General features: G+C 43.1%; 1 protein-coding gene across 1 annotated transcript in view; it reads right to left on the bottom strand.

The window, feature by feature from the left end:
• PRKCG (protein kinase C gamma) overlaps window positions 1-27856 on the bottom strand; it is a 1238195-nt gene that overhangs the window by 33662 nt on the left and 1176677 nt on the right. Inside the window, exons 15-17 of the mRNA XM_086928695.1 lie at window positions 25955-26035; window positions 22921-23028; window positions 16154-16294 (exon numbers count right to left, since the gene is read on the bottom strand). Of these exons, the coding sequence (XP_086784821.1) occupies window positions 16154-16294; window positions 22921-23028; window positions 25955-26035 (330 nt within the window). The remainder of the gene's footprint in view (window positions 1-16153; window positions 16295-22920; window positions 23029-25954; window positions 26036-27856) is intronic.

Raw genomic sequence — 27856 nt, 5'->3', positions numbered from 1 at the left:
ATAGATAGTTAAAAATATCGATTTTTTAATAATATATAATTTTTTATAGTGTATTTTTATGTTATAAAATGTGTGAAAAGTGTGTATTTATGTTATAAAGAATTATATTTAATGAATTTTGTTTTTATAATTATTGAGTAATGTAATTCTTTAGCGGGTTGTGGGTTTATAGGAGAATAGGGTGGGAAGTAATTTAATTATAATTAATTAAATATGTAAATTTAATTATTGATAGTAATTTGTAATTAATTGTTAATTAATTTATATGTGTTAATTAATTTAATTGTAATTGGAAAACAATTAATATTAATTGATTGATTGGCAATTATGTAAATTTTACAAATTTAATTCTGTAGCGGGTTGTGGGTTTATAGGGGAATAAGGTGGGAAGTAATTTAATTATAATTAATTAAATATGTAAATTTATTTATTGACAGTAAATAGTAATTAATTGTTAATTAATGTATATTTGTAAATTAATTTAATTAAAATTGTTAATTAATTTATATTAATTGATTAATTGGCAATTATGTAAATTTTACTAATTTAATTTCTGTAGCGGGTTGTGGGTTTATAGGGGCATAGGGTGGAAAGTAATTTATTAATAAATAATTAAATAATAAAACTAATTACAAATTATTTATTTGGAAATAATTGTAAAATAATTTTAAATTATAAAGTAATTAATTGTTAATGTTTAATTAATTTGTATTAATAGGTGATTAATTGAAATAATTATTGTTAATTAGTTTTTAAATAATTATTAATAGATATTCATTTTTAGATATTTGAATAATATATGAAATATTTACTTTCCCTAATTTTGTATTCTCTGGAGTGGGAATAGTAATTGTAACCCCTACGCTATCCAACGCTTTCCCTACTGTTGCACCCACTGGAGTGGGAATAGTAATTTTAACCCTTACGCTATCCAACGCTTTCCCTACTGTTCCACTCTTTGGAGTGGGATTAGTAATTTTAACCCCTACGCTATCCAACACTTTCCCTACTGTTGCACCCACTGGAGTGGGAATAGTAATTTTAACCCCTAAGCTATCCAACGCTTTCCCTACTGTTGCACTCTTTGGAGTGGGAATAGTAATTTTTACCCCTACGCTACCCAACGCTTTCCCTACTGTTGCACCCACTGGAGTGGGAACAGTAATTTTAACCCCTACGCTATCCAACACTTTCCCTACTGTTGCACCCACTGGAGTGGGAATAATAATTTTAACCCCTACGCTATCCAACGCTTTCCCTACTGTTGCACTCTTTGGAGTGGGAATAGTAATTTTCACCGCTACGCTATCTAACACTTTCCCTACTGTTCCACCCACTGGAGTGGGAATAGTAATTTTAACCCCTACGCTATCCAACGATTTCCCTACTCTTGCACTCTTTGGAGTGGGAATAGTAAATTTAACCCCTAAGCTATCCAACGATTTCCCTACTGTTGCACCCACGGGAGTGGGAAAAGTAATTTTAACCCCTACGCTATCCAACGCTTTCTCTACTGTTTCACTCTTTGGAGTGGGAATAGTAATTTTAACCCCTACGCTATCCAACGCTTTCCCTACTGTTGCACTCTTTGGATTGGGAATAGTAATTTTAACCCCTACGCTATCCAACGCTTTCCCTACTGTTGCACCCACTGCAGTGGGAATAGTAATTTAAACCCCTACGCTATCCAACGCTTTCCCTACTGTTGCACTGTTTGGAGGGGGAATAGTAATTTTAACCCCTACGCTATCCAATGCTTTCCCTACTGTTGCACTCTTTGGAGTGGGAATAGTAATTTTAACCCCTACGCTATCCAACGCTTTCCCTACTGTTGCACCCACTGGAGTGGGAATAGTAATTTTCACTCTTTTGTTATTGTACGTTAATAATATTGGCTAATATTTAATTATATTTTGTTACTATATATATATGTTTTAAGAAATTTGAATTAAAAATGTTAACTTTTTTTACTTTCATTAATTATTTAATTATTATAGGTTAATTTAAGTATTTTTAAGTATATTTTAGTACTTAGTTTTTAATATTAATTTAATTTAACAAAGTTTTTAGTAAAGTCGATATTTTTTAAAAATATATTTTTGTAAACGATATTTTTAACTCGATATTTTTGTACTTACCTGTTTGTAGATAGAAACTTGATATTTTGTCAGTCGATATTTTCTCAAAGATATTCTTGCAGGTCGATATTTTGTCTCTCGATATTATTTCAGTGATCCGGGTAGAATGGGAGTTTATTTATAGAATCTTCTAAATATAACGTCGCATTGGGCCAAGATAGAAAGATGGCATTTAGTATGCATCTTTTAGTAAATATGATTTTTATATTGTGTATTTGAAAATACCACTTTTAGACAGTAAGTATTTTCTTGCTTAGCCATCCTGTGAGCCTCTGCTGGTTTGCATATTGACTAACTGGCTTTGCAGTGACAGGGGCTGGGGAGGTGCATTCTCTCAGACAACGACTGAGGGGGTTTGACGCATATCCTGCCTTTCCTGGATGAGTCACAGCTAGGCTGAATAGACTTGGGCTGCATTTAGAGTAGGGGGAGGAGATTTCTTTCACAATTGAATGGGCCTGGTCTACCTGTGACAATAATGTCTCCACCTCCTGCCAGGCAGCTGCACCAGAGAGGACAGAACTGGTTTTGGCTGTGCAAAGAGCTTCTTTGCCACCAGATAACAAAGGAATTTGTGCTATAAAGTGGGGCCCAGACCCCTGAACTTTAGATCACTGCTGAACTAAGGACCTGTCCGGAAGAAGGACCCGGAAAGCTGGAACAGAAATAATGCCCCTGTGCTGTGTGCTGTTGGAGTTGGCCTGCATTGGTTGCTCTGTCTTGAGTAAGGAAAGGACAGGACTGCTGGTAGAGTTTTCTTCAAGGGTTTGAAGTAGAGCTTGCCTCCTGCTGGAAGTCTCAGGGATAGAAAATACTTTAACGATCAGTTCTGGGAATAAAGACAAACTTTTGCCAAGGGGAAGAGATGGAGATACTGAGGAGAAATGCTGCCCCTGTGCTATTTGCTGTCTGGAGTTGCCCTGCAGTGGCTACTTTCTGCCAAGGAAAGGGAAAAGGACTGTTTGCTGTGTCACCTGCTTGAGGAAGATCTTCAAGGGCTTGACGAAGAGCTTGCCTCCTGTTCTGAAGACTCAGGGACACCAAGACTTCACCCCAGCTTCCCTGACCTTTCTTGTTGGGAGTTCTGTCCTGCCAAGTGGTGCCTATAGCTGTTCTGGGCCTCTGGAGGTTGTTCTGGCTGTGGGAGGTGGAAAAGCAATGCAACGATAAGAAGCATGATGCATCCGTACCTGTTTCCGACGCATTGCCAAAGAAACTGACGCATCACCTGTTTGCGGCTCAAGAAATCACTGCACACCGCATCAAGTGCACTGGTCTCTGAAGTCATAGATCATTGCACCGATTCTAATGCAAGCCCTGATGTGCGGCTGCAAGAATACACGCATCATCCCAGATCTTCGCATTGCATTGAGGCGCCAGGTTTTTCCTATCGTTGGGGGACGCAGTAAAAAACCGACGCATCACCTCCCCACGCAGTAAGGAACTGATTCATCACCTCACCTATACAGCATTAAGGTACTGATGCATCACCTAACCTGAGTGTAAGAAACAGATGCATCACCTTCCCTGCGACCCTTTTTGTTTATGTGCGTGAAGCATCCAAGGTACTTTGTGTGAAAAGTGTCACATCTGAAATTTGCTTCGAACTGAACTATTTCTACCATTGAAAAGTCATATTTTTATTACTAGATTGTGGATTGTTTTGTTGTTATTTGTCTTGTTTGGTTTAGATAAAGATTACTTATTCCTCTAAACAGGTGTGGTGCCCATTTGTAGCGTTTTCACTGTATTACTGTATGTGTTCACAAATGCTTTAGACACTGCCTCTGAGATAAGCCTGTCTGCTTGTGCCAAGCTACCAAAGAGGTGAGCAGGGGTTATTTTAGAAGTGTATCAACCTTTCCCTGACTAGGAAGAAGGGTCGCTACTTGGTCAAAGGTACCTACCTCTACCAACTAGAGACCCCCATTTCTAACATGCACCATCTGCCATATTCTGAGCAGAGCTTCGGGCACCAACACTCTTTCTTTTACAAATTAAACACTGGCTATGACCGACACCCATCCAACCACCCATGTCAAGAACTTCAGGATCCTTATCGACACCAAACTCAATATGACAGCGTACGTTAATGTTGTCACTTCTTCATGTCCTTTACCTTGAAGATGCTGATGAAGATTTTCGAATGACAGCCCACTGGAATCCAGAAAACCATCACTCATAGTCGTGTCACCACCCCGTGGACTACGGTAAGACCAAGATCAACACAAAACTCACTAGAAGGCTGTAGATCATTCAGAACTCGGTGGCCAGAATCATTCTTACTCTTCCTCCCTACACTCACTTCACACAACACATGGAGGAGTAACAAACTAATATAAACAAACAAGTACAATTCAATCTTGTCACCCACGCTCTTAAGTCACTACATAACACAAGCCCAGCCTACCTCAACAATCACATTTCCTATAACAATCCTTCCAGAAACTTGCGCTCATCCGGACTTCTGCTTACAGCCATCCTAGCCATATGGAAAACCAGATCTGGTAGCGTTTTATGGCGTTTTAGGATCCAAGCGAAATTTCCCGATTTCTGCCCTTAAATAGGTACAATTCACTTTGCCCTAATATAGGCATAGAAATCACATCCATTTTTAGACATAGCCCATGCAGTCCAAATACTGGCATGGCTACTTCCATCCGTACCAAAACGTCACAACGATATCTTGGAAAATCGGCTTAAGCAGTCAGGGACCTCCCCTTGCTTGAATATTGATTTATCCAAGAACTCATGGACTTTACAAAGAACTACTATTCCCTTGGGGTTCTTTACTGACGTTATTATGCTCGCCTTTACATCAAACTAGGCACCTTCAAGGTATAAATATGCCTTCACTTGCTCTAGCAAGACACCGTGGTTTGGAGCAGCTCAACTATCTACTTGCCCGACGCAGCTCGCTACAGCAAGTGCCAAAGGAAGCCGACCCTCCAGCTGACGCACTGCCCGAGAAGCTGTCCTTTCTCTCTGTGAGAATCCAGCTCCAGTGTTTCCAAGTTCCCCTCGTGAGATGTTGGCAAATCGAGTCCCAAAATAGAGATACCAGATTCTAAACTAAGGTATGGAGCGGATTAGACCCTAAGAGAAATCTTGGATAGATTCTTGGCAAAGAAAACCAAACCTATGCTACACAAATACTTACTCCCTCCCGCGTACTAGACTTAGGTTAGGTACACTGGGGTAGGGGTATTTTAGAAGCACCAGTTGAGTCCTTTTAGCCATTGTTATTTATGTATGTACTTTTATATGGCTTAGAAACCATACAATGCTTTTACAGTATAATTTTATAATACTTTTATCGCTGTACGCATTATACTTTGCAGCCTGCATTACGATTGCAGCAGTTCACTTTATTTGCATGAGAAACAAGACTGTTCAATAAATCCTTTTGTTGAAAGCGCCCGTCTCTCTATTTCTCTGCACCTGTTGAAACGAAGCATGCACGATTGACTGAGTAAAATATTTATCTACTGTTTCCACGACTCAGAAGATATTTGTTCCAGTCCTAGGGAAACAAAGGTGTCATGTTTGTGCGGTTGTCAGAAACTAATACCTTCTTGTGTATTCGAGAAAGTTTTCTGTGACCTCTGAGCTAGCTGGCACTCACTATTAAGTTTAATATATTCAATAGAGACCTAGTCGACCTCAGTCCTACGTCTAATCTATAGGATATATTATTCCAATGCGCAGAGCCTATTGGGAATATAGGAACTACACTACATGGCACCCAACGTTTGGTAAGGCACTAATTTAATGCTAGATACTAGAGTAACTCAGTCGTGCTTTTCACAGATACCCCTTTTTCCTGTAAAATACTCAAATAGATGTCTGGAGTGGGTAAAAGGATAAAGTATCAGCCATAACTGAGTAGGACGAAAATCCTATGTATTCGATTTTGGTTTGTTCAATGTTGAAGGATACAGTGTTCCAAAATATTGTGCACCTTATCTTTGTTTCTTTGAAACTTGAACTGCAAACTTTCAGCCAACAAAATGACTGAAAACAAGAATGGTGGGGCTGGAGTAAATCCAGCAGCCTTTGACGTTACAGGTTTCCAAGGGACCGATGTGGATGCTATAATCATCCCTGAAAATTTAAGGAAAACCATCACTATAAAACGTATAACAAATGGCCTATCACCAAGAGGTGGCAGGGTAATTTTTGTCATAGAGGCACATGAATATCGGCAGACAGAGGTATTCTATTCTTGGATTCTCTTCCCTGAAGCAAATCCAGTTTCACATGTGTTTCACTTCTACAAAGTAGAGGAACATCCAACGGAATACACTCCTTTCGAGGATGTTGAAATTCCACTAACATACCAAGAGCATGCGCTCTGGTTTAAAGGCACCCTACAACATCAAAATCACATTACCAGGCTTGGTCCACTAGGTAGACCAGGAGCAACATGGCCGGTACTAGCCAGTTATACACCACATCCTGACATTGAAGAAATGCCTGGTGCAGAACTATTAGTTCAACTGAAACAACTAATAAACATCTATGGACAATTGGTTCAATATGTCATGCAGACTCTAACAGCCAAACCTCCTATAAGGATTCCACAAAACACCCCTTACCAGGGGAACACAAATAAAATCACACCACAGACTATACAATCAGTCATTGGTAAACTGCCCGCAAAAAGGGAACAAATTCCATTCTGGATAGCTCAAAAAATTACTCAAAAAGAGGCAGTATTTCCAGATACTACCCCTCATGAGAAACACAGGATTTTAACAATCTGTTTACCAATGTGGATTGCACCACACCTGGAGGACTGTGACACTTGGGATATACTTCTGTTAATCAAGGAGAAAGAGAGGAACTAGAGTAGCTGGGATATAGTGATTAATCAAAGAGAACTAGCTATGTCTGTATGCTATGTGTCTGCATGAGAAACCATTCGGTTTAGTATGATGGCCCTCACCCACCAACCTCCGGGCTGATTAGGATGGCAGATGGATCGCCACCGCCATGCAGGCGGTGGCGATCCGTCCGCCATCCGTGCCCGTCCACCACCTGTTTTCCCCCCTCCATATTACAATGGCGGGGGCCGCGGCGGACGAGAAGACCATCCGCCGCTTTTGCCGAAAAGGTCTAATATGGTGGCGGTGTCTATCAGGATGTGCTGTGGGCAATGCCTTTCCATAGCGGCATTGCTGCCACCAAAAGGCATTGCATGCGATCTTTGCTTTGGGGGCCGAGGTGCACATGGAGGGTACCTATGGTACCCCCCTGCGTTTCAAAATAAAACATGGCAGGCACCGCCCGCCACAATGTTAAAAATGCGGGATGCACCCGCCACTATGGCAGGTGTTTCCTAATTCGAGGCACGGGACCTCCGCCCCTGTGGTGGACGGTCCCATCCCCCGACAGGATGACGGGCAGACTTTGTCCGTCCACCAAGTTGGTGGCATGCTTCATCATCGGGCCCCACCAGAGGCACCGAGTGTGCATCAGGTGTGCTGCGACGCCAGATTACTGCGGAGCGGGTTTTTTGGAAGGTGAGTGTGCTGTGCAGGTGTGTTGCGTGAGATTTTTAAATTCTGTCCTTGGGGTCCCTAACGGTTACTTTATCGGTGGGCCCCAGGCAGAGGTTAAAAACAAAGGCTTGGGATGTGTAGGGATTGACTTATGGTCTCCCACGTCCAGTGTGGTCGACTAGTTTCAGCCAGGCCTTTTTATTAAACTGGCTTTCTTCAGGACCAATGTGTAGGTTGTTACAGGGATCTATGTGATTATCAGTGCCCTGTATGTGAAGCACGCGCTAAGGTGCTGATAGACTGTCAACCCATATCCGGGGCCTAAATGACAACATTCCTTGGAACAGCCTAAAGAAATAATTATCTTGCCTCGGAATAGCTTAAGGAAATCATCCCTTGTCCCCTCCAACCACCTCTACAAACCCAGCAAGGACTGTGCCAAACATACATTCCTCTACTCCATGCAAAGCCTAAACGCTACCAGTAACCAGTGTTTTGCCCCTTTACTGAATACTAGAGCATAGCTCACTTGAGCGCTGCACCGCCCACCACACTGCACTGACTAGGGGTTCAAGTCAACACCTCTGCCCAGTCGTACACTTTTTATTTTATTTTATTTCTTTATTTCGTTATCCCTTATTCTTTAAGTAACACACAAGGCAGCAAATTCTTTTATTGCATAATAATCCTCTATTGCATAAAATTCTTTATTATGTAAACCATTACGGAGATTTTTTCTTCACTACTGCCACGACAACCATCCAGGGCACGAGCGCATGCATCTTTCTTCTCTGTCTATCCCACAGATGCTGGCTAGAGAGAGACACGCCCACTGAGAGTAGCACTGGGAGCACACTACTCACACAGACCACACGCCCATCCTCAATGAGCTACACCTGTGATCAAGAGAGGGTATTTACAGCCTCCTTCTCCAAGCACTCAGTTCTTTCGGACCTTGCGACCGGATCGCAGGTGTTCCATTAGGCCTGGAGACACAGCCAAGTAAGTAAGGAGGTGGGTTCCCGCTCGTGGTACAGCCGCCAGTCATGCTGCCTTTGGCCATAACTGATCGTGCAACACTTTACCGCGGCAGCGTGTGACCTCCCCTCCTTTTTAGACATTACCTTCTTTCACCTTTTTTCTCAACTTCCAGAGTGCTAATAAAGCTCGACCCTCCGGCGGAAGTCCAGGGAGTTTTTTCCTCTGTAGACAGGAGTAAGCATCCTACTTGTAGATAATTTGCACATTTATTTTACGCATCTAGGTACTAGCACCTGTAGCGCATATACCAAACCGGCAATTGCCACGTTCCGTCACAAACGCCTACACCCCCGCCTTATTCGCTCACACGTCTAGGCACCAGGTACTAACCCACCCATGTGCATGGTTGACAATTTTGCGTTTTTTAACTTTATGTGTCTCTTGTTTGTTCTTTTTTCCTTTACAGGTACAAACTGAGAGGAAATACCTCTTACATATATCAGCACCTTAGCGCGGCCTTCATATACAGGGCACTGATAATCACATAGATCCCTGTAACACCCCCACACAACAGATTGAAAATTAATATGGGGCAGAGCCTGCTTTAAATCTGGGTATGAAACTACTGAAAGATTTCAAACAGGTCTCAACAATAATATAAGCTACTATTAAAGGTGAAGCAGTATCCATGGCGATCCACCAAAAGTTAAGGGAATTTGATGTAACTGAGGAACCATATGAGCAGCCCGAGAACAATTGAAAAATCCTATAAAGAACTAGGTAGAGATAGCTTGGGTGGGAAACCAGTAAAACCCCAACTAACTTAAAGTCCTGAGAAGGTCTTTATTAAAAACACTCTCACTGTTCCTAAAAATAAGTGGGAGAACACTAAACAAACTTCTAAACAGAAGCGTTCTCAATCCCGAGGAAGGTCTCCTCAAAAGGAGCCCTCGGAAAAGAGGTATAACCTCAGGAACAGAGATAATTTGAGAAAACCTGATAGATATCAAGATACTGATACACGTTCCTCTCGTACCTTTCAGACTTCCTAACAGAAATCGGAAAGAAGAGGACGGTCAGTGCACAAGGCAGAAGGCGTGAAGTCCAAAGACGATCTACACGTTCCAAAAAATAAAAAACCCAATTCACCAAAAAGAAGGTAGCAGGTCTAAAAATCAGACATGCTGAGAATCTTGAGGGCACAACTCAAGAACGGTGAGTGGGCCCTGACAATGCCGGACAGCGCAGCAGAAGTAACCGTAGCTCGCAAGATCTTGAAGGATCATCTGGAGACAGTGGACTTGAATGAATACATTCAAGTTGAAGCAGCTGATACCAGGGTTAGTGTCCCCCATAAGTTATATGAAGTAATGCTCCGGATGGAGGGGGACATGAAGCAATCTATAACAGCTAGGGTATTAGGCTTGGGTGACGGGTGGGTTAAACATCTAATAAGTGTCCAACGTAGTCTAAACAATCTGCCAAGAAGTTCTCTGGGTGGAATCACTCCATATGAAATCCTTTTTGGTACTAGAATGATTGTCCAGGACCTTGATCGTCACACTTCAGTGGTAGAACAAAAACCTTTTGATATCAAAAACCGTTTTTTTTTTTGCAGGACTTAAACGAAACAAGGAGAAGTCAAAGCTACACTTTGCAGAAGCCAACAACCACTGAAGGGGAACCCCCGTCCCAGCAATGCCTGTCTGGATTCCAAAGATTGGGGATCTAGTTAGAGAAAAGATCGCGGATAAGAAGGAATTTGGCCTTCTTACAAACAACCAGTCCCTGTGCTAGCAATCCACGGATCAAGAACAGTGTTACTGCCGCCCCTTGCTGGAAGAAAGGAGAACAGGTTCATATATATCGACCTGATACAACCACATCATGAGGCCAATCATAAGTAGTAGGCCAAGCGGACTCCAAAGATGTAGCAGACGACCAAATCTGGCTACTATCCAAGAGGATCAAACTGAAAGACTCATCACCTTTGAGGAATCTGCAGTGAAAAAAGAATGAGTAAGCAACAAAGCCATGGAACTTGTGCTTCTTGAGACCCAAATAACAGTTCATCAAGAAACACCTGTCTACAATGATATAGCATCTGACTATACTAATATAACAAGGGATCCAGTAGCTCCAGCGATTTCAAGTAATCCTGTGGCAATACCTACAATTGAGAGAACTGCATCTGGCTATTTCATTAACTTTGATACGTTTTCCGAGGATCCCAGTGAACCTGAAACGACGCCAGCAAATAAAACTTTTACAAAACAAACAGAACTTTTCATCAACTTGAGAAAACTTATCTGGTTTCACCGTGGGTTGAACTTTGGATTTTGCTAGGTGTACTTTTTCTCCTACTTTGGCTGATTCTTATATTAAGTTTGCGAATGCTGATAAATGGAAGCTATAGTAAAATGGACACAGCAAATAAGAATATCAACTTACTCCTGAAGCCACACAAATCATCTCATCATGAACAAAGAGACTTGACATCAATGAACATCACAGCCGTTCCTATACCTGGTGGTATAGCTTGGGACAAAACTGATTATTACATCTTTGGTCCTGCAGAGCTGTTGAAGATTCCACACCAATTAAAGGTCCTTGAGTGACTTTGTTTTACCCAGCACATTTTTTGATGATTGGAACTTTTCAGACTGTTAATAATATGATGTCAGACTTAGAAATGTCTGCAAAATTTACAAATCATGAATACTTAGAAGGTTCATCAGATTATGAACAAATGTATTGTTATAATCACTATGGTCATCATTATTTGCACAAATCCACAACCCCAAGAAATATTCATACTTATAATCAATGGGAACATTGTCCAACACCTCCAAAGGGTAGCTCAAAAACATTCTATGAAAATTTTCCATATTTCTCAGGTTTTAATGTCTCAAATCCAGAAACATTTTACTTTAAAAATGTTAATAAGACAGGAATGAAAAGTATGTTGACTAATACTAAGCAAATTTATTCTGCTGCCTTTTATGCCCAGCTGTCCTCGTTAGGTTTTGACTTTTGGAGAGATAACATTGAGACAAAAACTGTCTGGGGCACTAAAGACTGGCAGGTACAGGGAATAGAATCTTTATTTCGAGCCTGCATTGTCCCTGAACAAATAATGTTTTTGAACGACACTGTCCAACAGACATCCTGTCTTGGCCTAGCTAAGATAAAAGATTTGAACAAACCGTCCATACCGACACCTACACCTGATAGTAAAAACACTACTGAAGGAGGGGTCGATGTAAAAACAATTTGACAAAAAAACAGAACTGATCCTGATTGGAAAAAATGGTTAATCTGGCCCACAGACACAAATAACTGTCAAGATAGATTCCTGAATAAGACACAAGGGTTTACATTCACCAGGCCAGATCCAAGATATGTCCAGAGAAAACATCCAGGAATAGTAACAACATAAAGTGTAGGAAAACTGTGCCTTGATTGGCTACATAAATCCACACTAACAGAGGTAAAACAACACATATCTTCACTTAAAGATGGCATTGATTTAAGGGACTTTTTACAAGGTCCTGCGAATCGGCGTCATAAACGTTTTATATATGCTGGTATATATGCCATTTAAAATTAAGCTTGAAAAGCGAGAGAAGCAGAGACTGCAGAACAAATACGAGAAATTGATTGTATTAATTTAGAGAAATCTATTTCTGTAGTTGACAATGGGTTAACAACTCTGTCATCCAGAATTTATTCTTTGGACAGCATAGTATCCTCTGCCATAGACATAATGGAACAGGATTTGCTCATGATACAGCATGGACAGTCACAATTGCGTTCTATAATGCTTTTAGGCTGGACGTTACAAAATCTTTGTTCTGGATATCTGCCATGGCGTCTAATCAACACCACATCATTTTTTTCTGTATTTAACCTCACAGATAAACAAATCTCTTTGGCACAAAGAGGAGTAGACTATACGGTGCTGAGCATTGAGAAACTGGAAAGATTACAATTAACTGTTTCAGAAAAACCTGCAACAGAATGGCTAATACACAGGACAATCACTCTGCCTGTCACAATTTTTCATTTTCAGTATTGTTTGAAACATATACCAGCTGGCGTATATGAAAGGTTGGGTAAAGACTACATCAAGTCAACTGGGGATTTAGTGGTACAAATTGCAAAAGCGTGCTAAGCGGTACACTTTTATGTCAGGGTATTAACTCACAGGGAGCCTGTGATGGTTCTTCGACCAACTTATCCTGCCACCTGAAAGGTTCTCCAGCTGCAGTGATAGATCCACATTTTAGGCAGCTTTCTAATTCAAGCTATATTATGTTGAATGATCACAGCCGCTGTGGCATGTTGCCTGGAAGAGCCTATCTTGTAACCGTGTCAGCTTGGGTCACTTGTTGTATCCAAGTATTGTTTCCTAAAACTAAGACAGACGGGGAGTCGCCGTTATGGCCTTCACTGAACATCTTTTCTATACGAATTGTTACTTTAAGCAGAATGAAAGCCATTCTTTTACAAAAAACTGTGCCACTGACCTCGTACAAAGAGATGTATAAATTACAAGTTGCAAGGTCTTCTGCAGAGATACACGCCCTTTTATCAACAAACTGCCCTATACATTTCGTAGAAATGGTAGGACGTATCTTAAACATGTCTGATACCAGTGGTATTGCATATGTATTTAAGACAGTTTTTTCGGGACTGTTAGCACCGTTTGAAGCAGTCCTCTGTATATTTCCAAACTTCATGCACTTTGTGTTTGGTGGCCTGCCTCTCATTTTGAGACTCGTAGCAGGAATACTATTTTTGTTCCTTCTGCTCCGATGTGGGAGGTCAAGCAACCAGCGAAGCCCAGATTACCCTAGAGAACACTCTACTGGCAATGAAGTGTCGTGAGCACATGATACAAATTCTGGGCTTGGCTCGTTTACGAGATCTGAATACCACGTGGTTTCTATCATTCCGACCAATCTGGCAAGGTTGCATCTTACCTATTCTAGGATGCCTGCTATGTGCAGAAGAATGCATGTTAGATATCTGTCTGACAGTCTCCCATCAGTCCTGCCAATGGATGTTGATACTTTGCTTGGATCGGTAACGGCTCATGCATTGTGTTGTCCCCTGCGGCTACCAATCCTGATGACGGCATTCATTGAGGGCTCACAGATGCAAACTGCTGACGGTGAGATACGTGGATTAACAAGCACACAGGTACCATCTCCTTCGAACATTGCAATGCAGCTGATGCTGACGGCGATGCTTCTCATTTTTGTGCAATCTATCTACTTAATGAAGTAGTACAACTTTCATCTATTGTAGTAGACAAATTCTTTACCAGCTTAGAAGATTTGATGTTTTCTCCAAACAATGAGACTGACTTTTGAAGTTAGCACACAGTGTTCTATCGGACTTTGTATTCGACCTTCACTTTTAAAAACAAACTTCTAACTTTGGAACTCTATTTTTGTACGATTTTACTTTTTTCCAAAATTGGGCTTTTTTTTGGTGCAAAGTACTCTGCTTAAAGTAGAACTATTCCTAGAGAACAAGAATTCTTTGAATACTTCCAAGAGACAATATTTGACCTTGTCGACAACCAAACGAATTATAAATTATGTCATGGAATGGTCTCGACATATTTATTTATGCATTTAAGAGCCATTTCATAAATATATTTTAATGATTCATTCAGATAGCATTTTCAATGTCATACTATATGCTTTGAATGAAAATATTGCCTTTTAAAATGCGTACAGCACAAATGCCGTTTTCGTGTACAACCATTTCGAAAGCAATTTTTGTGTTTGGGTGGGGTTTCTAACACATCATGCTTTAGATATGTTTTTTATGCTTAGAACTTAGTAAAGTCAAGCATAATAAAGTGGAGTGGGTGTTGTATGGCGTTTTAGGATCCGAGCAAAATTTCCCGATTTATGTCCTTATATAGTTACAATTCACTTTGGTCTAATATAGGCATAAAAATCATTTCCATATTTAGACATAGCCCATGAAGTCCAAATACAGGCATGGCTACTTCCGCCCTTACCAAAACGTCACAACGATTTCAAGGAAAATCGGCTTAAGCAGTCATGGACCTCCCCTTGCTTAAATACTGATTTGTCCAAGAACTCATGGACTTTACAAAGAACTACTGTTCCCTTGGGGTTCTTTACTGACGGTATCATGCCCGACTTTACATCAAACTAGGCACCTTCAAGGTATGAATATGCCTTCAGTTGCTCTACCAAGACACAGTGGTTCGGAGCAGCTCGACTATCTACTTGCCAGACGCAGCTCGTTACAGCAAGTGCAGAAGGGAGCCGACCCTCCAGCTGATGCACTGATCGAGAAGCTGTCCTTTCTCTCTGCGAGAATCCAGCTCCAGTGTTTCCTAGCTCCCCTCGTGGGGTGTTGGGTTAATCGAGTCCTGAGACAGAGATACCACATCTCCTTCATTCTAAACTAAGGTATGGAGCTGATTAGACCCTAAGAGAAATATTGGATAGATTCTTGGCAAAGAAAACCAAACCCCTGCTACACAAATACTTACTCAATCCTGAGTACTAAACGTAGGTTAGGTACACTGGGGTAGGCATATTTTAGAAGCACCAGTTGAGTACTTTTAGCCATTGTTATTTAAGTACATAGTTTTATATGGCTTAGAAACCATACAATGCTTTTACAGTATTATTTTATAATACTATTCTCACTGTACGCATTATACTTTGCAGCCTGCATTACGATTGTAGCAGTTCACTTTACTTGCATGAGAAAGAAGACTGTTCAATAAATCCTTTAATGGAAAACGCTTGTCTCTCTATTTCTCTGCACCTCTGTTAAAACGAAGCATGCACGATTGACTGAGTAAAATATTTATCTATTGTTTCCACTGCTCTGAAGATATTTGTTCCAGTCCTAGGGAAACAAAATTGTCATGTTTATGCGGTTGTCAGAAATGAATCCCTTCTTGTGTATTTGAGAAAGTTTCGAGTGACCTCTGAGCTAGCTGGCACTCACTATTAAGTTTAATATATTCGATAGAGACCTAGTCGACCTCAGTCCTACGTCTAATCTATAGGATATATTATTCCAATGCGCAGAGCCTATTGGGAATATAGGAGCTACACTACAGTGCTAATACTTTTCTTACATCGCTACTAAAGCATGGAACAACCTACCACTACATGCAGGAGACTCCTAATAGTCCCTTTTTGAATTCTGCAAGAAGCTGAAGACCTGCACCTTTAAATAATGCCTCTAGGCCATATGTTTGGCTAGACTCACTACTGCTCAGCAACAGGATACCCTTCTGGGAGATAGTGCGCTCTACAAAGCTGCAAATACACCATAATATAACATAATATATAAAGGAAAAACTCATACAAATAAAATTACGAAACAAATGGATTTTTGAAAACTATGTACATTGATGCAAAAGAAAAAACTAACAAAATATAGAAAATTTAGTGCCACACCTTCCCCTGTCTCCTCTCAGGCACATGGCCTGAGGAGAGGAAGATATGGTTTGAAACTCACCGGGCGTGGTTTGAAAGGGGGCTGGATCTCCAGGCGCTCTAGCCGATCCCACTCGATCCAGCGGAAGAAGGCATGGTCACGGATGTCCCTTTCCCCCTCACATCCTGATCCAAGGCGCTTCAGTGGATGCTTGGTTAGGAGCTGTAAGGAAGGTCAAATGTAGGAGAGTAGAAGAGAGGTAGAGGGTGAGATGTGAAAACACAGCCTACCGTGGTCATCATTGTTACTGCACATAATTTACTGCAAATACATATGCTTCAAAATTGTATCACATGGGGATTAACTGTAAACTAACGTTGAGCCATTTACAACCATGAAGGCAGGGTACAGCCAATTTAAATAATGCTAATGAGAATCTGTAGTCACAATAAAGACTGCTTTAGAGAATATTTAGCCAATTCAACTAGTTCCTCCAGTTTGATCTAATTGGAGTACACAAAGCCAGCATCAGAGAGAATGCTGCATTTCTGGATTGTGGTCCACTGGCAAAGCAGTACATGGGCCAAGAAACTAATCCTAAGCAGGTGGTAAATGTAAAAAATGAGGTGCACTCAGAGCTGTGGACGAGTCTCAGAACTGCATCAGCAGAAATGATGGTGTATGCATTGAGGTGCATGTGTATTAAATTGGGAGTGTTGAAAATGGAACAGCATGTCTTTAAATGGACACTGGCAGCGCAATACGACAGCACCTTCAAGTGGCTGCGGGGCTGGGGCAGAGAAAGTCACCTGTCATGCATGTGGGTGTCTGTCCTGCAGTGTAGTTCCTATTTCCCTGATAGGTTCTGTGCATTGGTGATCAAGCCCTGATCTCTTGACTGGGTAGGAGTATTCTGCATCATTCAGAAACTCTGTCCATCACCACCCCCTTTTCCAAAATTGATTTTGTCCACACTACGTGTGGGAGGGTATACGCAGACCTGAGTCTCTTGCTCATTGAACCATCAGGATTCAAGCAAGCCGGGCCGACGACGGCTGAAACGCCAGAAACTGGTCCCCGGAAGCTTGTTTACTTCCCAGTATAAGAATTGGCTTGGTAGTTTGGTTTGCCCTGTTCCCATCATGCACTGGGACAGGAACAGACTAATTTGCATGTAGCCAGGTTCTGAGCTGGGATGGTGCAGTGAGCTAAAAAAAACGGTGATGGATCAAGCCCTGATCTCTTGACTGGGTAGGAGTATTCTGATCATTCAGAAACTCTGTCCATCACCACCCCCTTTTCCAAAATCGATTTTGTCCACACTAAGTGTGGGAGGGTATACTCAGACGTGAGTCCCTTGCTCATTGCACCATCAGGATTCAAGCAAGCCGGGCCGACGACGGCTGAAATGCCAGAAACCGGTCCCCGGCAGCTTGTTTCCTTCCCAGTGTAAGAATTGGCTTGGTAGTTTGGTTTGCCCTGTTCCCATCATGCACTGGGACAGGAACAGACTAATTTGCATGTAGCCATGTTCTGAGCTGGGATGGTGCAGTGAGCTAAAAAACGGTGAAGGATCAAGCCCTGATCTCTTGACTGGGTAGGAGTATTCTGCATCATTCAGAAACTCTATCCATCACCACCCCCTTTTCCAAAATCGATTTTGTCCACACTAAGTGTGGGAGGGTATACTCAGACGTGAGTCCCTTGCTCATTGCACCATCAGGATTCAAGCAAGCCGGGCCGACGACGGCTGAAATGCCAGAAACCGGTCCCCCGAAGCTTGTTTCCTTCCCAGTATAAGAATTGGCTTGGTAGTTTGGTTTGCCCTGTTCCCATCATGCACTGGGACAGGAACAGACTAATTTGCATGTAGCCAGGTTCTGAGCTGGGATGGTGCAGTGAGCTAAAAAACAGTGATGGATCAAGCCCTGATCTCTTGACTGGGTAGGAGTATTCTGCATCATTCAGAAACTCTGTCCATCACCACCCCCTTTTCCAAAATCGATTTTGTCCACACTAAGTGTGGGAGGGTATACTCAGACGTGAGTCCCTTGCTCATTGCACCATCAGGATTCAAGCAAGCCGGGCCGACGACGGCTGAAATGCCAGAAACCGGTCCCCGGAAGCTTGTTTCCTTCCCAGTATAAGAATTGGCTTGGTAGTTTGGTTTGCCCTGTTCCCATCATGCACTGGGACAGGAACAGACTAATTTGCATGTAGCCAGGTTCTGAGCTGGGATTGTGCAGTGAGCTAAAAAATGGTGATGGATCAAGCCCTGATCTCTTGACTGGGTAGGAGTATTCTGCATCATTCAGGAACTCTGTCCATCACCACCCCCTTTTCTAAAATCGATTTTGTCCACACTAAGTGTGGGAGGGTATACTCAGACGTGAGTCCCTTGCTCATTGCACCATCAGGATTCAAGCAAGCCGGGCCGACGACGGCTGAAATGCCAGAAACCGGTCCCCGGAAGCTTGTTTCCTTCCTAGTATAAGAATTGGCTTGGTAGTTTGGTTTGCCCTGTTCCCATCATGCACTGGGACAGGAACAGACTAATTTGCATGTAGCCAGGTTCTGAGCTGGGATGGTGCAGTGAGCTAAAAAACAGTGATGGATCAAGCCCTGATCTCTTGACTGGGTAGGAGTATTCTGCATCATTCAGAAACTCTGTCCATCACCACCCCCTTTTCCAAAATCGATTTTGTCCACACTAAGTGTGGGAGGGTGTACTCAGACGTGAGTTCTTTGCTCATTGCACCATCAGGATTCAAGCAAGCCGGGCCGACGACGGCTGAAATGCCAGAAACCAGTCCCCGGAAGCTTGTTTCCTTCCCAGTATAAGAATTGGCTTGGTAGTTTGGTTTGCCCTGTTCCCATCATGCACTGGGACCGGAACAGACTAATTTGCATGTAGCCAGGTTCTGAGCTGGGATGGTGCAGTGAGCTAAAAACGGTTATGGATCAAGCCCTGATCTCTTGACTGGGTAGGAGTATTCTGCATCATTCAGAAACTCTGTCCATCACCACCCCCTTTTCCAAAATCGATTTTGTCCACACTAAGTGTGGGAGGGTATACTCAGACGTGAGTCCCTTGCTCATTGCATCATCAGGATTCAAGCAAGCCGGGCCGATGACGGCTGAAATACCAGAAACCGGTCTCGGAAGCTTGTTTCCTTCCCAGTATAAGAATTGGCTTAGTAGTTTGGTTTGCCCTGTTCCCATCATGCACTGGGACAAGAACAGACTAATTTGCATGTAGCCAGGTTCTGAGCTGGTATGGTGCAGTGAGCTAAAAAACGGTGATGGATCAAGCCCTGATCTCTTGACTGGGTAGGAGTATTCTGCATCATTCAGAAACTCTGTCCATCACCACCCCCTTTTCCAAAATCGATTTTGTTCACACTAAGGGGCTCATTAGGATTGCGGTTTTTCCGCATCCTCGGGCCGGAGGAAGCCACCGCCGGCCCCGAGGATGCGGAAAAACCACAGCGGACTGACCAAAGGCCCACCGCCACATTAGGATGGCTTGTGGGTCCTGGTTTCTGTCCGCAGCTTTTCCGCCGCGATTGGCTTACAACCGCGGTGGAAAAGCTCTAATCTGATGACGGTGTCTCTCAGACACCGTCAGGCAGATTAGGATGGGATGTAAAACATGCTTTTCCACGGCTGCTTTTCCGCCGTGGAAAAGCATGTGTAACTTCACTGTGGGGGCCCGTTGCGGCCCCCCTAGGTGAAGGGGGGTGGGGGTGCACATGGGGGGTACCTATGGTACCCCCTGCATTTGTATGCAGAAAGCGGCAGGCACCGCGAGGTGCCTACCTCTTTCTGCATGCAAATGCAATGACTGCATTTTTAACATTGCCGCGGGTGCAGCTTGAAGCCGCACCGCTGCAATGTTAAAAATAGAGGATGTGACCGCCAGGGTGGCGGGAACATCCTAATCGCACAGGAGGGGACCCCGCAGCCCATGCGGACGTCCCCTCCTCCTCAGTGATCGCGGACGGACGCAAGTCCGTCCGCGATCATAATCGGCCCCTAAGTGTGGGAGGAAATACTCAGATATGAGTCCCTTGCTCATTGCACCATCAGGATTCAAGCAAGCTGGGCCAACGATGGCTGAAATGCCAGAAACCGGTCCTCAGAAGCTTGTTTCCTTCCCAGTATAAGAATTGGCTTGGTAGTTTGGTTTGCCCTGTTACCATCATGCACTGGGACAGGAACAGACTAATTTGCATGTAGCCAGGTTCTGAGCTGGGGAGGTGCAGTGAGCTAAAAAACGGTGATGGATCAAGCCCTGATCTCTTGACTGGGTAGGAGTATTCTGCATCATTCAGTAACTCTGTCCATCACCACCCCCTTTTCCAAAATCGATTTTGTCCACACTAAGTGTGGGAGGGTATACTCAAACGTGAGTCCCTTGCTCATTGCACCATCAGGATTCAAGCAAGCCGGGCCGACGACGGCTGAAATGCCAGAAACCGGTCCCCGGAAGCTTGTTTCCTTCCCAGTATAAGAATTGGCTTGGTAGTTTGGTTTGCCCTGTTCCCATCATGCACTGGGACAGGAACAGACTAATTTGCATGTAGCCAGGTTCTGAGCTGGGATGGTGCAGTGAGCTAAAAAACGGTGATGGATCAAGCCCTGATCTCTTGACTAGGTCGGAGTATTCTGCATCATTCAGAAACTCTGTCCATCACCACCCCCTTTTCCAAAACCAGGTAGCTCAGAGGCCCTAGAAACGTCTTGAAGACAAGAAGGGAATAGCTTCTGGCAACCACATAACATAAAATCCTGATCCCTCAGGATCGTGGAAACAACATACTTCTTTTTATTCAGTCACTCATTTCTGAGAAGTACATAGAAGAAACAGTCGGGTGTGCTTACAATAAAATGTATTGCACAGTTGTTATTTTAGTACTGGTTATATGTGCTGCGACAACTGAGCATTGTATAGTTCTACTATTTTGCAATAGTAATGAACACATACATGAAATACAGAATGCATTAAGATAAAGCCTATACCCCAATTATCCCTAACTAGATGTACCTAAGTGTATCTAGCATGTGTGTAGGTCTTAGAGAGCCAAGAATCCCCTAGGATTTAGTCTAACCCCATTACCTTAGTAGGACTTCATCCTGATCTCGAGCTGGACACTCCAGGAAGGGTGGATGGACCTCTGCCAGCTGGAGCTGTGGCATGACGCAGGTTGCAGCGTCTCAGGTCAGAGTGTCGGCATGGAAGTCTAGGCCTCCTCTGGTTTACTTGGGCAAAGGGCGGTATATTTATACCTGATAGGTGCCTTGGAATGTTAGTATTGACGTAAAGTCGGTCAGAGGAAGACGTTAGGTATGAACACTTAGGGAATAGTGGTTCATACATATTTAATGAGTTTTTGGAGAAATCAATAATCCTGTGCTAGGGAAAATCCCAAGAGCTTAAGGATCTATTTCTAAGAATTTGTTGTGACTTAGGTTAGTCACTGTTGGACATGGAGATGATGTATTTAGAATGAACCATCTTCTGAGCCCAGAGCACACGTCAGATAAGGGACAGCCTCTGTTGCTCGTTATTGTGAAGGGAGGACTAATGTAGGTGAAAGGGCCTTAAGTGGGTGAAAGGGCCTGCCTGTTTTTGTGGCACGAAGGATTTGTGCCTCTGAAACGGCGCAACTATGTTAGGGCCTCAATCCAACAAATAACAGTCCAGAACTTTCAAAGAGCCTGGACTTTGATCATAACGTACTGATAAGGATTTCTCAAGCTTCAGGTATCACATGGGCGTTAGCAGTGCAAGCTTCATTTCCTCACAGAATAACTACTGCGTGACAGCAGCATTGCAGTCTTCCTTTTCATACATAACATGTACAACTCAGACATTAGTAGCGTAAACTTCCCTTCATGACAGGCCACGCACAGTGTAGCAGCGTAAGTACAGACTTCTTTCTCTCAGAGAACAGGTAGAGTGTGGCAGGGGAAGAGCAAACTCCCCTCCCTCGCAAGGATATACAATATGGCTGCCACAATACAAATATCCCTTCCTTCACTCACAAAACAGGTACAGCATGACCATCAGGACTACAAGTTTCCCTTCCTCCCACAGAGAACATTTACAGCACAAGCAGCTGCTATGCAGCTTCCTGAACACACAGGTAATGGCAAGTCTTTGTAATCAATGTACATCTAAAAGTCGACATCTATAGTATCATGGATTATTGGTAAATTCAAAATGAACCAATCCCCGGGAGGTACATTCACCCCAAAAAAAGTGAGAAATTGAGTTTTGGGAGGCTTACTTTGGATGCAGTTGCAGATCATGGGGATTGAGTCATTCTAAGGATAAGTGGGGGAAAGGAATCCCTAAGAGGTGTAAATCTAAGAGACGTAAGTCCATGGGTGACACCACAATAGGTAATAAACTGAGACATTACCTGTAATCGATGGAACATTGGAAAGCTTGGTCTGGAGTGCTGCAGTCTTTTTATCTGTTATGATGATTTTATCTTTTTTATCTTTGTATGATTATGTATATCATGTATAGATGTTTTTTACTGTACTTTTATAATCTTATATTGTAAGCATCGAATAAAGTAAATTGACTGAGTGCTGCAGTGACTGTGGTAGGCATACCACTGGTAGTCAATGGAATGTGGAGAGCAATTCATGACCTAGGAAGGTTGGGGTGAAATCTCAGTATATCTGGGGTGTCCTGGCAATCTGGGGTTTGGGGTGGAGTGGTACAGAGTGAACGCAAGAGAGGAGATTGGTTACAGCTCATGCAATGGGAAAACATCAGCCTACTGTAGTGGCCGGGAACAATGATATACAACATGAACATCCCCTTGACCTACCCCTTTGCAGATGGAGACAGCTTCCCTGGATAGCGACTTGGGATAAGACACTGTCTGCTCCATGATGGACTGGAAAAGTTCGTCCTCATCCTCGCCATCAAAAGGAGCCTGCCCCGAAGAAGGTGGAACAAAATGTTAAAAGAAAAATCTGAACTATGCAACAACGAGCCAGCATTGTGCCATTCATGGCCAGTGCTACTTTTATATGTTTTACCTGTCGGTAAACCATTAAACTGGAGTGGATCCACACTACAGTGCACTTGTGTCAGCCACCACAATCAAATCAGGATCTACGCTACAGCTCCAGGAACCACACTACAGTGTACTAACGTCTGGATCCACACTACAGTGCACTTGTGTCAGCCACCACACTTAAATCAGAATCTACACTACAGCTCCAGGAACCACACTACAGTGCACTAATGCCAGATTCACACTACAGTGCATGAATGTGTGTCATGCACTGAATTAATGCGAAGATTCACACTATTGCACAACATTGTCAGGGTACGCACAAAGGTGCACTATTGTCTTGATTTATAATTACAGGCAGAGCCAGTGAGGCTACAATGCTTTAGTTCACTAGTGACAGGATTCAAAATCACAACCACACTAGACTGCATGAGTGTCAGAATTCACAACGACCACCACCAGAGTCTGATTTACAACACACAAGGGACCTAACCCTCAATATATTATTATTATTATAGAGGCTTTTGTTACGCGCTCTGTTACTAAATAGTATAGTATCCTGGCGCGGAAAAAAAAGAAGGGGACAGATCACAGTAAATGCAAAAGAGGGACAGCCATTAGGCATTGGTGTTAAAGAGGTAGGTTTTTAAGCCTTTCCTGAATGCCATGATGGAAGGGGCTGTTCTCAGTTGCAGAGGCAGGGTATTCCAAGCTCTCGCTGCTCTAACAGAAATGGATTGTCCACCAAGCCTGCTATATTTGAACTTTGGTACCGTCATTTGATGAAGATTGCTTGATCTGAGAGGGCGGTTGGGGGCATAGAGAGAGAATCTTTTTCTCAAATAGGTTGGGCCTGTTAAGTGTAGTGCTCGGTATGCTAACACAAGGATCTTGAATAAGATCCTTTGAGCCACTGGGAGCCAGTGAAGGTCTCGGAGTGGTTGGCGGACGCTAGATCTTCTGGGAATGTTAAACAGCAGCCGGACCGCAGCATTTTGGATGACTTGGAGGCGGTGGATCAGATAGGCTGGGAGTCCGCAGTAGAGAGCATTCGCATAATCCAATCTGGATAATATCAGAGCGCGAATGATCATCTCCTTAGCTGATCGCGGAAGCAAAGGAAGAAATCTGCGTAGGGTTTTGAGAGTGGAGAAGCAGATTCCAGTGAGTTTTTTCAGGTGATCTTCAAATCTGAGATTATTGCTAAACCAAATTCCTAGGTTTTTTGCAGGTCCACCTGTGGATTTGGGGCTAGGAAAATCGGTGGGCCAGAGAGAATCATAAAAGTTATCTGGGAAGGAGCCGTACAGCAGAATTTCAGATTTGCTCTCATTACACTTAAGTTGAGCCAAGGCCAGCCAGCGGAAGACCGATGATAAGCAGAATTGGACTCTCGTCGTGTCCAGGTTGTCTTTGGACCATGTAAACAAGAGCTGGGTATCATCGGCATAGGCCATAATTTTGGCCCCTAGCTGTTCCGCAAGATGTATAAGGGGGGTCATATAGACATTAAAAAGCAGGGGGCTTAAGGTGGAGCCCTGTGGTACGCCAGTAGAGAGTTTTTTGGGAGAGGAGGAGAAAGGCGGCATCCACACTTGCTGGGACCTGTCATCTAAGAAAGATCTTAACCATCCGAGAGCAGGGCCAGTTATGCCTATGTCTGCTAGTCTGGTAAGTAGGAGGGAGTGAGGGACCGTATCGAAGGCGGCAGAGAGGTCCAATAAAATCAGCGCCGCTCTGCCACCTCCGTCTAAGCACTCACGGATAGCCTCAGAGACCTCGACAAGGGCCGTCTCTGTACTGAAAGCAGCTCTAAAGCCTGATTGCGCAGGGTGGAGAGCTTGAGAGTTTTCAACAAATCGGTCCAGCTGTGAAAATGCAACTTTTTCGCATATCTTTGTCAGAGCTGGCAATAAAGAGATGGGCCGGAAGTTAGCGGGGGTTTTTGGATCTAGGCCATTTTTCTTAATGAGTGGTAGCAGTTTTGCCTGTTTCCAGCAAGCTGGCACAGTGGCGCTGGAAAAAGAGAGGTTCACAATATGTGTCACCTCTTGGCCGACTGTGTTCGCCAGGCCCGCAAGGACTCTGGCTGGGCAGGGGTCCGCAGGGGAACCCGATTTTAAAGTAGCCAGAATTTTCACGACCTCAGTTGTATTCACTGGAGTGAAGAGGGCAAACTGATCCGTAGAAGTGGGCATAGTGGGGATAGGAGTAGTCATGGAAGCTGGAAAATTGTTACATACAGTAAGCAAATCATCTTGGATTTTATCAATTTTTTCCACAAAAAACACAGAGAGTTCTTCACACCATTTTGCCGATGAGGCTAAAAGAGGGTGAGCGGCGCAGGGAAATATAGTGAACTAATGGCTTGATTCACACATACAGCTACCAACACGATTATGATCCTCTGTATGACTCACTATTAACAGACTTCACCCACAACTAGCAAGAATTGCACCAGTCGCAACCATCAAAGGTACACACACAAATCAACATCAGCTTGACTACTCAGTCCACAGTGTACTACATGTGTTTGTTACGTTATTCAGATTTGTTTTATTCTTTGCTTTTTCATCATCATTCTTTATTCTAAAAGGTTTCCATGTCGCCTCTAGAGATTACCAATCAAAAAAATGCACATTAACCTACTATGTACACGTTTCCAGAGGGTTTGAAGATGTTGAGGTCCTGCACAGTGTGCTAGAAACAACATTAGCATCATCAAACATATTTATTTATGTATTTATGTCGCATATGTTTGGTGTTGTCATGGTTACACTCCTCATCAATACTAGCAGGTCCAGGAGCCTAGAAATGGGGACTCAATAGTGCCCCTGCTTACCTGACCGGCCAACATTTCGTAGAGTAAAACTCCAAAGGACCACCAGTCAACTGACTTCCCATAGGGCTGGTAGGCAATGATCTGCAGAAAGAGAGAGAGATGTTATCAGTGCAAACGCCAGAACTCATGAAGCAGGACCCTCTGCTTGGACCGACTTTGGACTAAGAGCAGAACGAATCATAAACTGAGATACGCCTCTCTACTACTACGCCCTCTGGCGGGTGTAGTGGCTATCATCACCCAAAGTCAATCTTTTTACCTCTTAGTCCCACACTATAAATACGGAGTGCAAACTAAATAAGGTACAACCTTCAGCCAGTCTTGTTTCTTCAGCCATCAGCAGTAGGATGCAAGCATTGGCTGTACCAAAACTTGTGGCGAACGCTATTCAATTTGTGAGTTATTCAAAAACACTATGAACTGCATCTACCAGGATGCAATGGGAGAAATGATGCTGGACTAGTAGTTTCACTTCATTCATTAAAGTATGAGCCTACAAGTCCCTCTAGGAGAGGGACTCTGACTTTAAGGTCAACTGGTTAGAAAGTCAGCCTCGTTACCTAGGGCCTGCTAACAGCTATGCCAATTACCAGCTCCAGGGCGCTGTTGAAAGGCAAATCCCCACCATGCTGGGCCTGTGTCCAACCCCCATTGTCAGCCAACGAACCTTCACCATGTGAGGTGTGGGATTAGCTACAGTGCTTGTCCTGCAGCCAGTCCCTGCATCCAGCCCCTTACTGGCAAGCAACCCCATGCCACACACTACCAGGCCCTGCTTCCAACCACCTGCAAGAGCCCTACCACCTACTGCTCAGCCTTCGGCCATACATGGTGTGGGGTTGGGAGCAAGGCCTGATCTGTGTGAGATCCTGCACCCAAACCCCTACTATGCCCCACCTTCAGCAGCACACGGCCTTCTGGCATGCTTAGCGTGCAGTTGGTCACGCAGGCCCTTGGTGCACAAAGGGAGATTCCTGACATTATTAAAGAAACGCAACATCAAATTATAAAAAGTGGGCTTATTGACATTATCAAGGGGTGAGCATATCAATATATATAAAACAGGTCTATGATCTTTCTCCAAAAATCCCCAACATGTTTAATAAATGTATATTTCAGTAATTTACACAAAATAGTGTGTAACAATAGTGATTATTATAAAAAGGTTTAATAAAGTTGTAATTTAAAAACAAGCATGTCTGTAAGTCTTCTGTATGTCTATGTTTTAACTAACATTAAGTAAAATGGAGTTACCCAGTGACCCTCAGAACCTGGGTATCTGAAATCTAAGGTAAGGTAGGTTCTGTCGGGAGGAGGGTAATTACTTTAGCCAGGTCATAAACATATGTACAAAAATGAAAAGGAACACACCTAAAGTGATGTAAACAACAAGAATTGCGTTACTAAATTAATTAATTGTCCTTGCAATATGCTTTGGGGATAACATAGTCCGACTGACACAGAAAACAAAACGTTATAAAAAAACGATGCAAGATAAGCTAATCTGTAAAAGGTGATCTAGAAGTGACACATTGCTTTGAGTGAATACATATACACAGTGCTGTACAAAAAGTATATAAAAATGTTCATTCAATAGACATCAATCCCTATATGCTTGAATCTCCAATCCGTACAAGGTTCTGCTTTTCAAGTAGAGTGGAGAGAGCAGGGTAATGATTGTACAGGCACATCGATGTTTCGACCCAAAAGGTGCGTGATTCAAGTGGAGTCACAGCGGGTCTTCTTCATGACAGGGGGACAGCCTATGAAACAAATGAATCATGAGTTTGGTGTGTTACATGTTGAAAAGTAATTGGCAGGTGGTGGTGAAGACGTACCAGTCTGGGAGGACAATCAGAAGCCTGATGTGTGCTTCATTTGAAAGATCCACCAAAGGTTGGA

Source organism: Lissotriton vulgaris, chromosome 7, assembly GCF_964263255.1.
Source record: "Lissotriton vulgaris chromosome 7, aLisVul1.2, whole genome shotgun sequence".
Classification (NCBI taxonomy): Eukaryota; Metazoa; Chordata; class Amphibia; order Caudata; family Salamandridae; genus Lissotriton; species Lissotriton vulgaris.
This window is presented reverse-complemented; position numbering and strand designations above follow the sequence as displayed.